The sequence below is a fragment of the Histoplasma capsulatum genome, assembly GCF_000150115.1.
Source record: "Histoplasma capsulatum G186AR genomic scaffold supercont2.6, whole genome shotgun sequence".
Lineage (NCBI taxonomy): Eukaryota > Fungi > Ascomycota > Eurotiomycetes > Onygenales > Ajellomycetaceae > Histoplasma > Histoplasma capsulatum.
This window is the reverse complement of record NW_025544806.1, coordinates 1060849-1073156: the sequence shown is the minus strand read 5'-3', so window position 1 is coordinate 1073156 and position 12308 is coordinate 1060849. Positions and strand designations below refer to the sequence as shown.

Below are 12308 nucleotides of genomic sequence, written 5' to 3'. Positions count from 1 at the left end.
TAGAATATTGGCATCAAAAAATTAAAAAAAAAAAAAAAAAATAGCCAGCTTCACAAGAGAAAAGATGGAAAAAATGGAACAATGAAAGAAAAGCTACCCGTAAACAAACATACTCATCAACGTCAATGTACCGCACGAAATACAGATATATGTATGTACCTCACATCCCCAGTTCTAGTAGTCACATCAGCCCTGCTGATATATATGCGCATGCATATGAGAAAGCGAAATTTTAGTGATGTGCGTGTCGTGTATGTGCCAAATAGTCTGAACAAACTTCTAGAGAGCCAATCCAAGCAGCTGAAACATAATGGGTATAAACTCCACGGCCAGCCATCCAATTCCTAACATAACAATGCAATATTGTTGTTAGTCAAACAAACAAACACACAAAGAAAGAAAGAGCCGTGCCTGAGCAAAGAGCAATAAAGTCGAAAAGAGAACGGGTCCACTGGGAAGTCAGGAATCAGAACATACCAAAATACACAACCAACTTCGTCACAACCTCCACATCATACCGTACTCGCGGCGGGTGTGATCTTTCGAAACATCTCCTTCTCCTCTTCCGCCTCGAGCTGATATTCAAGAGTGTCTGCTGCACCCGTGGCTACATTCACATTCACGTCCGCGCCAGCGCCAGTATCATGCATGTTCAGTGTGGCTTCCGTGTTGAAGACAGGCGTCCCCGTCCCCATCATATGTTCATACTCATCAAGTTTGCGTGGGGTCCTGATGACCGGTGGCGAAAACGAGTTGCCGTCCGTCGCTGCCGTATTGGTTTTCCTGCTTCCGGGTCGCCCAGGGGTGGCGGCGGTGGCGGCGGCGGGCGACGTGTTATGCTTGTTTCGCTTATCCTCGATCGTCGGAGGAAGTCTGCGCCCAGCACTGACGCTGCGCGATTGGTTAGACGAGATGCTTTCCCGTCGTCGTTTCTCCCGATAAGCAAGTGTCTCGTAGGCGTCTGCTTCTGATTGAGGGCCTACGGAAACTGCTCTTCTGCGCGGGTGGCGGATTGAGGTGAGGATGGAAGGGATTTCGGAGACATTGGGGATTACGTCGTCATCTTTGAGATGGCCGGGGACTTTTTCATATTCGCTGTAAGTTTCAAGTTTTTAGCTGAAGTTCATGTCTACATGTGTGAGAGGGAGCAATGCGTAGGGACCTGTATGACATACGATGCGAGAATGAAGAATCTTCTGGGAAGATTGAGGCCCAGCCGTTCGATTACTCGAAATACAGGCGGCAGCAACTTATGAAGGGATGGTTTCATTATTTCCCTCCACAAGAAGACAATCACGACTCCAAGGATAATCCGCAAAATAGTTTTGGCCCAACCGAGTTTTGCCAAATCATATGGAACCGTCCCTGGATAAGGGTCATTGCTTGCAAAAGTGGTTTGAGCGAAGTGCCAGTTCCCGAACTCCGCGCCCATCAACACCCCTGCGAATGCAAGACTATCGTCGAAGCAAGGGCACGAATCTGCGGGCTCAGGGTGCATTCGAACCAATGCAAGAACAACCGCAACTACTGCAAATATCACATTTATCGAGCCCGAATAGATAAGTTCGTCATAGCTCTCCCCGTATGAACATCGTACATAGCCCAACAAAGCGCCCAGGAAACTGCCAGTGATAACGTCGAAAAACCCATGCATCCCGCAGTACAGCCTCCCAATAACAATGGATGTCCCGAATATATACAGGATAACGTGGAAGATAATTCTCGCAACCGGATCGACAGTCGAGTCAGGCGAGTTTAAAAGGTAAAGTCCGTAAACGACGACTGAGATGGCATTGGTCGAGTGAGTAGAGGGAAACCCGTATTCTAACGCCGCGGAGCCAGACATGGTAATTCGATGGAGAGGTGGAGACAAAGGTCGAGGAAGACATAACATATCCTTAAACCAGCCGCTGATGAAGACGCCTGATGCTAAGAGATGGACGATTCTACATGCGTATATCAGCTCCATCCTCATAGCCTCCACTTATCAAACACCCGGAGAAGGGAGGAGGGTGAAAGGGATCGATTCGTTCCGCGACTCACCCTCGACCGACCTCTGTATAGCCACACCAAAAAAGAACAGGTAGCATTATCATATAGAAGGTATGGGTCCCTAGGTTGGCGGTGATCGCAAACCAAGAATCAAGAGATGGATTGCGCATTTGCTCCTGGAACCAAGCAAGATAAGGCGTTTCCCACCGCACCAAGGGCAACAGGGCAGTCCGTAGCTTGTACCGCCATCTAGGGAGTTTCTGTTGATCTGCGCCAGTTCAACCATCTGTTAGCTCCGGGTATTTTGTTTCCATATACGCTACATTCACATAAATTGGCGGGTGCATTAACAGTTGTAACTTAGCGATATGGAGTGAACATACAATGGTCCAGGCCTTTTAAGCCCGCGTCGGGCTGGTCCAGGGCCTTTCCTCTAGCCATGGACTAATATGGGCGAGAGACAGAGAGAGCGATTGGGACGGGAGAGGCTAGACAAGAGAGCCATATAGAGATAAAATTTTTAGCACATCCAAAAAGGAAGAAGAAAAAGAAAAAAGACAACGAAGCGGATACTGGGTGCTCCGGGCAAGTCGCACAAGGGGGTGTTATTGCATTGGAATAATGGAATGGAATTCAGCGGTAGACTGTGGGATCTGAGGCAATGCCGGCTTGGTGAGAGGAGTTGCCAGTTGTCGCCTCCGCGGTCAACCCAGAAGCTCCCGCGCTGGAGTCTCGAGAGTTTGGAAGCAGTTGAAGCTGTTCCCACTGCTGCCGTAGTCGATGACGGGAAAGGAGAAGTTGGATATGCGGATGCCAAGACCTGCTTCGGCTGTTGGGCGCTTAGTCAGGGGCTGGTGTGCATTGGCTATTCTTATCAAAGTCTTTGCATACGATGCGCAGACATCGGCAGTGCGGGCATGCGGTGCGTTTCTATTGGTTTCCCGTGATACGTGGACCATTTCGGTGCTTCGGATGCTCCAATTGATGGCGAGGAATAGGATGGAAACAACCCCGGGTACGCTCCCTTTACAAGCCGTGAAGTAACCGCCACAAATACGGGGTGGTTTCAAAAGGATTCACGACACGAGAACTTTGTGCTCTGAGGCGGGAACATCTCAAGCCAGGACACCCTGGTTATTCTTGACGATAGCTATCCCGCAATGAGGGAAGGCTTGGGTTTTTCAGCCCGCCTCCAACTTGTCAACGATCCAGCGCCAGGATGACGCAAGGAATTATTGCTATCTAGCCGTTTCAGATCCGCTCATGTGGGCGGCCTCACAACCCTCAGCGCAAGAAATCCAGGGCGAACAGGGATTACAGAGGCACTGGGCACAGTGGATAGCCGGGGCAGGATCCGACACAGTGCTCCAAGTGGACATCTTCTAGGGATTTCAAGGATTTTGTTGGGCCGGGGGGCAGGGAGTTGGTTGCCATGGCAGCCAGTGGGTGTAAACATTGGCCGCAGCTCGCCCATCTCCACCTCCAAGTAAAATAAGAATAGGAGAAAAGTAGAGAACGAGACTTAGCAATCTCACCGTCAGCGATTTCTTTCTTGTTTTTGCCCTGCTCTTCCCCTTGCACTCTCCTGCTTGCCTGTCCCTGTCTTCCCCTCTTCTTCTCCTCGCTTCTCGTCCCTTCTTGACTCCCCTCATCTTCTCAATCCCTTTTCCATTACAACCAACATACTTATTTTGTATCGAGGTATCTCGTTTCTTCCCTGCTATTCGCTTCCACTATAAACCTTTATCCAAACCCTTTCGTCACCCTTTCTCTCTAACCTGCTACCATCTATTCCCATAGATAAGGCTATAGATAACAGAGAAACCTCACCTCTTATCAGTCATTTGATTGAGAAAAGTTGCTGCCCTTGCTGTCTTCCGAAGGATTTGAACCAAACCATGGCAACCCGTGGTTATGAAGAACAACCGCAGTACGGCGGGGGTCGTGTGCGCCGTCATTCTTCTGTCCTCGATGAAAAGGCCCTTCCTGCACCGCTCACTCCCCGTCGAAGACACGCCAGAAGCCAGAGCACTCGGGTAAGCAACGGCACCGTCAGCACAAATATGAGCATGGCCTCGAGTCGAATGTCCCAGGCAACCAACATCACCCAACCCCCTTCATACTCGAAAAAGTTTGTTGTTGTTGGGGATGGTGGGTGCGGGAAGACTTGTTTGTTGATCAGTTATTCTCAGGGTTATTTCCCGGAGGTATGTTGTGTTTGTTAACGAAATACTTACATCTTTTTCTTTTTTTACTAACATTGTACTCGTAGAAATATGTGCCTACTGTTTTCGAAAATTATATCACTCAGACGATGCACGTACCAACTGGAAGGACAGTTGAGCTTGCTCTTTGGGATACAGCTGGTCAAGAGGAATACGACAGACTTCGTCCGCTCTCGTATCCAGAGACCGATCTTCTCTTCGTATGCTTTGCAATTGATTGCCCTGTATCACTTGAGAACGTGATGGATAAGGTAAGGAACCTTGCATCTATTTGGAAATTTTCGAGGAGAGTATCATTGTAAAACCTAACCATCCCTTGCCATCCATATATAGTGGTATCCCGAAGTCCTCCATTTCTGTCCCACAACGCCTCTAATCCTTGTCGGCCTCAAATCTGACCTGCGCAACAAACGCACATGTATCGACCTTCTTAAAACCCAGGGGTTAACCCCTGTTACTCCCGAACAAGGCCAGGCAGTGGCTCAACGAATGGGTGCCACATATGTCGAGTGCAGCAGCAAAGAGATGCGCGGAGTTGACGAGGTCTTCGAACTTGCAGTGAACACCGCTGTTGGGATTGAAGAACAGGGCTGGGGTGGCCGCGACTCAGAGAATGGGATCGGAGGTCGCAAGAGAGCTAAAAAACGGACGTGCAAGCTACTGTAGACAGTAGCATCTTCCCACGCGTTTTGTACCCCTCATAGGAGGGATGAATGAGCTCTTCTTTCTAGCCTCATGATTCAATTTACCCGCCCTCCCCAACAACACCAACTTCTACTTTATCTATGGGAAGACCAATATGCGTTTTCCCTCCCTTTACAGACGAAATATACTCACGGCACATGTTGGGACGACCCTTCTGAACTGCCACTCCGATTGTATTTTACTAACGGAAACATGAGAACCCCTCACGAGGACAACGAAAATATGAACACGACTTTCCGGTTCTTCGTTGACGAACGCCCTCTTGCATATTTATGAAATGGCACTACGCTGATGTTTTAACGTCTCGGTATAAATTTTGTTTCCCTTTTATCTCATTTTCTTGACTCTGGCTCTGAGCTTTGATTCCGGCCGTTGATGAATTGTGTTGTTTCCTGCTCTAGGGCCTACCCGATCCGGGGGAGCTGGATTTGAATGCGAATAGCCATACACCATGACCTCGTTGATACAACAGACCTGACCTCCATTTTCATGGGTTTGTTTTTTTATCCTCTTTTAGTTTCTATTCCATTTCTTTTATGATACGGCGCTCATATGTCTTTTTCCTCCCTTTTTGTTGTTGTTTTCTGTAGGCCAGTTTTGCAAAGTCTTTTTTTTCTGGTTTATTTTGTTTATTACGTTTCTCTCGCCTTTTAGCCTTTATTACCATAGTATGTTTTTAACTCTGATATTTTTTTTGTTTTACTTTTTTAAAGTATATGTTGAGTACCCTCTCCTTTGTTCTGTTTTACTAGGGTGCTCAGTATATGATCTTTCTGTTACGGGCATTTGATGGGGAATGAAAGAATGGGAAGGGGGGAGAGATATTTGAATGTGAAGAAATAATTGAAGGAAAAAAGGACTCAACCAAGACACAACAAAAAACGCATATAGGAAATGATGTTGTGTTTATTCTTCTTCTTCTTCTTCTTCTTCTTCTTCTGCTTTTCCCACATATTTCCTTATGGCTTGATCAATAATTTGTCTACTTACCCTTTTCCGGTTATTCTGGCCCCGTAATTGCGTTGGACATGTACAACATCCCCGTGGTGTGTGGAATGTGTTTGGTGTATGTTAGGTGCAAACTTTCAAGAGATCTGTTCGATTATGGATGAATATGGAGATAAGGGAGGGAGGAGTAGAAGTTGGAAGTCGGCTGAGAGAAATGGAATAAACGTTTGTTATCCAAGATATGGAAAGAAAATTCCTCACATATCATGTCATGTACATCATACATGTCATACCATCATCCCTCCAGCATTCATTCCACACACACATGCGTAGCTATGGTTATCATCCATCATTCATTTATTTATTAATCAACCTCCTCCTCCCCCTCCTCCCCCTCCTCCCCCTCCTCCCCCTCCTCCTCATCATCATCACCTCGCTCCCGACACAGACACCCTCACCCTCACCCTAATCCTCATCATTCTACATGCTCATGCCCATGCCCTCTGTCATAATGCCCTTGTCCACCTTCATGCTTCCACATCCGCGCCCTCCTGCTCGCGTTCCGGCTCATGTTCGTGCTCGTGCTCCTGTTCATTCCCATTCCCATCATTGCCGGCGCCCATCACAGTCTCGAATTGAGACCACAACGCTTCTACAGAGGAGAATTCGTTGCCAACCTGTTATGGTTTTATCCGTGTGTTATTTATTTTGAACCCATTTTCCCCCCATTTATTTTCTTTTTCCCGTGTATCTTAGATATTTGAATTTTGAGCGAGTTCGTTCTCACTGATTTTTTTTGGAATTTTGGAATTATGGAATTATGGAATTTTGGGTTTAGAGTTGAAAGAGGGAATTGTCAACTTACGGTGATAACACTTTCCAGATTCCGGTTTAGCCGGTTGATGTTTTGGAGGACTTGTTCGAGGCTCTGGTTGTTATAAATGTATGTACATATATATGTGTTGTTAGCTTGGTTCTCCCGCTTCCAAACCGGTATGATCGCGGCTACTCCCTCCTCTATCCCCTATTTCTTCAATATGGGACGATGGGTGATGGAGACGAAGGAAGTGGATTTCGAGCAAACAAACTGACGCTCTACTCTCGATGGAAGATAAAATAAATGCATTCTACATTATCATATCAATGCGATGGTGGCATTGAACTTGGAGGGGTTTAGAGCAAATGCAAACCGAAAGGCTTGGAGTTTGGAAGTTGGTTTAAAAGGTAGCCCAAAAAAAAAAGAAAGAAAGAAAGAAAGAAAGAAAGAAAGAAAATGGTAATCCTCACCAGCGCAATCTCCCTTACCAGCCCCTCCCGCTGCTGCTCGAAGTGCGTAGACACGTTCGCAGCCGACTGTGGTCGCGGCGGTTGGCTCATGCCTGACGATGTCATCGTTCCGTTGGTCGATGATAGGCGCTCCTCAGCGTGTGGGAATAGTCGAGTATTAGTCGCTCGTCATTTGAACTAGAGATGGGTAAATGTATTTTCAATTTATTTCTTTTCCTTTCTTGAGAATTGGGGCGCGTGTAGATTTGGTTGTGTTTGTGGTTGTAGTATTGTGTATGATTTTAAATGCGTTCTGTGGATGGAAACTTTTGGAGTGCCATAAATTTTGTTGTTTGCTAACATTGCTCAACCATCCACGCTACCACCGAAGTCAGAGAACCAAAACCCTGGGAATGATATATATAAGGTATAGATATTCCCCATGGGTATTATATTTTCGATGTGTTGTGAATAAAAATATTCGATTTGCAACTGATTATATATACGGCATCATCATCATCATCATCATCAATTCAGGAACAAAAGGTAAAGCACCCTAATATATATCTATAATATAACTGGCCAGCTTCTAACAAACCCTCTATACAACCAAATCCATCAAAACAGAGGCCAACCGAAGTAGGACAACTAAATAATAACAACAAATATTCTTCTATGAAACTGATTATATGCCAAGGTAATCCTTTATCCTGTTAAACCATGAACGACCCGCGCCAAACGGGTATACATACACTCCGCAATCCCCATCAACGCAATTGAGATCACACCGCCCGTAGACCTGGCAATAGCATTGCCTTGGATCGGGACAGTGTATTGCCGGCTTCCCAAACAAAGCTGAGTTCGTATTAGTAAGAGAATAATAAGAGAATAACATATCAAGCAAGAGAAGGAAGAGCAAGAAGAGGCGCGGGGGGGGGGGGGGGGGGGGGGAAGGTAATATCACTGGTGCTTACTATGCCACATATACTCCATGACCCGCCCACTCGTCTGATCCGGGATGGACGTATCAAGCAGCCACTGCCGCAACTCTTCATATCGCTTCCGTGGTGTTTGCCGAATGGTGCCAACCGTGACGCCGAACTGGGCGCAACAGCCCACCGCAACGTGGTCTGGCGGTCGCGTCGAGCCGGGAAATAGAATTGCAAGGTTTTGCAAGATGCCGAATATAGTTGCAGATTCGCTGGTGTTGATTACGGACGGAACCGTGGTTAGATCCAGACCCCCTGTGCAGCCCGGGTACGGGTGGCAGCGCATATTGACGTAGCCCTCGCGCATGAGATGCTGGAAGTTGAAGCGCTGGAGCATCCGTCTACCATCTAGATGTGGTTGTGGTTGGTCCTGATTAGACGAGGGGTTTTCTTTGTATAAAGCTTGGGAAATCCTCGACATACCATATTTCTCATCGTCATTGTGCCATTGGTTTCGGTCCGCGTGGAGGAAGAGAATGGCGGTATCATTGCTGTAATCGTCGTAGTGGTCGACCATGTATCTGATGAAGACACATAAAATTAATCAAATAAACCAAGGCAAAGGACTTTCGTGTACGGTTTTTCCCCACTGACGTCAAATAGACCATAGCTTCTCTCCCCTTATTCTTGGGGATGCGCAACCGAGACAGCTCATCGTCTGCGATGTAGATATGCTTATCCCAGTGCGGGAACGCGTCGGAAAGCCATTTGGTGTTGGAGGAACGCAGACCAGCAACCACAACGGCGACTTGCTGATCATGTCCATGGCCATTTTTTGGTAATGACTTTGGTCTAGCTTGTCCATTTGCGCTCCCGCTATTATTCTTATTGATATTATTGTGGAGGAAATAGAAAACAGAGAGGACGAAGAGAAGTGTGCCTGCGAGACAGAGCCGAACCCTGCGATCAAGGATGCGTAAGAACATCGGACCTTGGAATGCGGAAACCCAATTCCACTGCAAGCACTCTGTACTGTCTGTCTACATGCAGATCGGACTCAATAATAGAGTTTGAGATTGGCAATACCTCGGGTCCAAATTATGATCTCATTTAATACCAGAATCAGAGTAACAGATTTCATAGTGAGTGTAATGGTGTTGGGGATGATATCTCAAATATCAATGAGCTTGTAACGTCTCACTATTTGAAACCTGAGCACTGCCCCGCTGAATCTCAACACTGCCCTTCTCATATGATCAAGCATTCTCTTCCTTATAAATACTGCCTAGTTATCATGTAATTATCAGAGTGATCATAGTCAAATCAATCACCTATCGATTTCAGTATTTGGGTCAATATTCGGACATTATCTAGTTCCGACAAATGGCTTCTGGGCACGGGCAGGCCCTTGACCACCTAAAGCAGAAGATGATCTTGTTTGATTTGCTTTAATATTTGCAACAACTTTCTACTCATTCAATCCTTGGAGCTAAGAGACCGCTGATTTATGGAAATGTTTGGAGTCAGTGCTTGCGACAGATTGAAGTATACATTGCTTTCTTGCTGAGCTGTTGATGAACCACCAAAACACAAATTTTGTAACTGAATTGATTTTCTCCTGCCACTCCCCGCTCTTCATTCTTCACTGTGCACCTTTCCAGCCTCAAATCAAATATTTGGGGCTACAATTGATGTCATTCCTCTGTACGGAAGCTCCTATAAAAAGGTTTGACCCACAGACATCTCATTATTAATGGAAAGGAACTTTTGCTTGTGGCATTGGGCAATGTTTAGAGAGCTAGTGAGCAAGCCACAGACATCGATCACCCTAAAGCCAGCCTTCTTAATCAAGAGATGGATCGGCAATATAGGGTAATTGATGCTGGTATAAATATTTCAGTTTAAATGCATAGTGTGAGTCAAAGTTTTCTACAGCGCCATCTGTAAAGATATGCTATGTTTGGGCCAGATCGATGATATAATTAATACCCTATGACTACACAGTGTTTCTTCATGAACATGATGTAGGAACATCCGCCATTGCAATTGGACTCCAGGCCGTTCTGTTATGATCCACATCCTTCAACTCATCCCTCCCCAGTACCCAATCTTGGCTCAAACAGCAAAGCAAAAAGACTAACACTAACCGGAAGAATCTATTTGTCGAGCCTCAAAGGCGGACCAGGAACTCATCGTCAGTGCCTCTTACATTGGCCACGAAACTCCTAAGAATGGCCCTTCTCCTTGGCGTCTTCCACCAGTATGTCGAAGACCCTATCGACCGTGGAGTTGTCCAAGGGATCTTTGGTATCAACCCAAGCCTTAGCAAGGTTCTGGTGACTATCTTCGTTGGCAAGCTTGCGAAGCGTAATATTATCTGCGTTCTTGTTCGGCTAGACGTATATTTTGATGCGACCGCCGACTTGGACACTCCGGTCCACACGACCTCCAACACTGACGTCGTGGACTGCAGCAGGCATAATTCGACGGCCTGCAGCTGAGTTGTTTCACAAGGCAGGCCGAAGGAAGTTCTTTCTTGTAGAACTTGTTTTCCCGGCAAGCTGCCGAAGGTTGGCTAACAGATCAAGAACAGGACCCATGTTGATTGGAGTGCTGTTTCAAAATGATAAAGCCCATTCATAGGTTCCCAGGGAGGACTCGGTGCTCTCCGAAATGTAATAAATGGGTGAGAAAGTTGCCAACAGTATCAGCCGCGTTTACTGCACGTGCCAGCGTTGACAATGTCCTGGAGTTTTCCACTACCTTCTCAATAGCACTGGAGAATTTAGGATCAGGCAGATGTGTTAATTTATGTGTTCAACTTCACATATGTAAGTGTAATGTGATATCAACTGGGGCTCTAAACCTAAAGCAGAGTGGGACTAACAGAATAACAATGTTCCAGGTCAACAGATTGCCGCTTTCATTCCCTCTGCAACAAAAGTTGGCACCAACAGCCTGTCGCGACCATGAGGCTGTTCGATGGATTGGTGGAGTGTTTCAACACTTTACTTTTGCACATGAAGAACAGAATTACTTCCGCAGCAACTGGCTCTCGAAGTATGTCTGGTCTGATCAAGGCGTCCCAGAAGACCTTATTTTGCTACACGTCGGGCCGCTGGTTGTATGATGAACGGCGCCAGCTCAGCAGGCGCTATGTCAAGTTTAATGTCGAAGGCCTTTGCAGGACCGCGAGTGATATTGTTGGCGCCCCGTGCACTCAGGTGACGAAGCTGCCCGAGGGGCTCTACAACAAAGTCTTCTCCCTAAAGACGGACACGGGTGAGGAACTGCTTGCTAGGATTCCGAACCCGAATGCTGGATCCGCGCGAGAGGTGATTGCCAGTGAAGTTGCCACCCTTGATTTTGTACGTTGTGTTTTTACCTTCTACGTCCCAATATTCTGTTCTGCTGACATTCTAGCTTCGCAATGTCCTTGGTATTCCCGTCCCTGAGGTAGTTGCGTGGAGCTCGCCATCGGTTCCTAACCTTGTGGGCACTGGATACATTCTCATGAAGAGGATAATCGGTCATCAGCTCAGTGATGTTTGGAATGACATGTCCCAGGCCCAGCGCTTTGGGTTGGTGAGGAGCCTGGTTGCCATTGAAGCCAAATTAGTTAAAACAGAGATGCCAGGCTACGGAAGCCTCTATTATAGAGATGACTACCCTGATGGCATGAGTATGGATGACGTACTGTCCCCTGCAGGGTCTACGGCAAATCGCTTCGTTCTAGGCCCTTCAACTGACAGACCGTTTTGGGTTGATGGGCGAGGGGCATTAGATTTGGATCGCGGTCCATGTACGTCTCTCACCTCCGTGATCAATGAAATAGCTAACTTGGATGTAGGGGCATCTGCATCAGAGTACTTTTCTGCAATCGCAAAGCGTGAGATGGAATGCATTCGCACCGCTGCGCAAAATGAACCCAGCCTCATGGATTTTGGAGGAAAGGATACAGCGCGCGAAATCCATATCAATCTTCTCAACCAGTTCCTCGCCATTTTACCGTACATTCTTCCTTCCCAATACTTTTGCAGCCCAACTTTGCTGCATCAAGATCTTCATCTAGAGAACATCTTCGTTGACAGCGCCGACCCAACCAAGATATCAGGCATAATCGACTGGCAGTCAACCTATTCTGCTCCGCTCTTCATGCAAGCGAGATTCCCCTCAGTTTTCGACTGACGACCCCTACCCTTGGGGCGCGGTCTATCCTGAACTACCAGACCATTTCGCCGAC

At 46.8% G+C, this 12308-nt stretch overlaps 5 protein-coding genes across 5 annotated transcripts; 2 read left to right on the top strand and 3 right to left on the bottom strand.

Moving 5' to 3' along the window:
• Positions 1-163: 163 nt before the first annotated feature.
• HCBG_05079 (sphingosine-1-phosphate phosphohydrolase) lies at positions 164-2433 on the bottom strand (the record flags this gene model as incomplete). The annotated part of the gene is made up of 5 exons (XM_045432128.1): positions 164-344; positions 478-1095; positions 1176-1946; positions 2044-2260; positions 2376-2433. 4 exons carry the CDS (start codon positions 2431-2433, stop codon positions 513-515), a joined length of 1629 nt encoding a protein of 542 aa, XP_045287340.1.
• A 1457-nt stretch (positions 2434-3890) lies between these two features.
• On the top strand, positions 3891-4883 carry HCBG_05078 (Rho3 GTPase; the record flags this gene model as incomplete). Its single annotated transcript, XM_045432127.1, has 3 exons — positions 3891-4199; positions 4265-4468; positions 4551-4883. 3 exons carry the CDS (start codon positions 3891-3893, stop codon positions 4881-4883), a joined length of 846 nt encoding a protein of 281 aa, XP_045287339.1.
• Positions 4884-6397: 1514 nt separating this feature from the next.
• HCBG_05077 (uncharacterized protein) lies at positions 6398-7262 on the bottom strand (the record flags this gene model as incomplete). Its single annotated transcript, XM_045432126.1, has 3 exons — positions 6398-6547; positions 6736-6798; positions 7158-7262. 3 exons carry the CDS (start codon positions 7260-7262, stop codon positions 6398-6400), a joined length of 318 nt encoding a protein of 105 aa, XP_045287338.1.
• Positions 7263-7918: 656 nt separating this feature from the next.
• HCBG_05076 (uncharacterized protein) lies at positions 7919-9206 on the bottom strand (the record flags this gene model as incomplete). Its single annotated transcript, XM_045432125.1, has 5 exons — positions 7919-7977; positions 8111-8473; positions 8549-8646; positions 8720-9101; positions 9152-9206. 5 exons carry the CDS (start codon positions 9204-9206, stop codon positions 7919-7921), a joined length of 957 nt encoding a protein of 318 aa, XP_045287337.1.
• Positions 9207-10296: 1090 nt separating this feature from the next.
• Positions 10297-12253, top strand: HCBG_05075 (phosphotransferase enzyme family protein; the record flags this gene model as incomplete). Its single annotated transcript, XM_045432124.1, has 5 exons — positions 10297-10524; positions 10698-10896; positions 10979-11433; positions 11489-11867; positions 11916-12253. 5 exons carry the CDS (start codon positions 10297-10299, stop codon positions 12251-12253), a joined length of 1599 nt encoding a protein of 532 aa, XP_045287336.1.
• Positions 12254-12308: the final 55 nt, after the last annotated feature.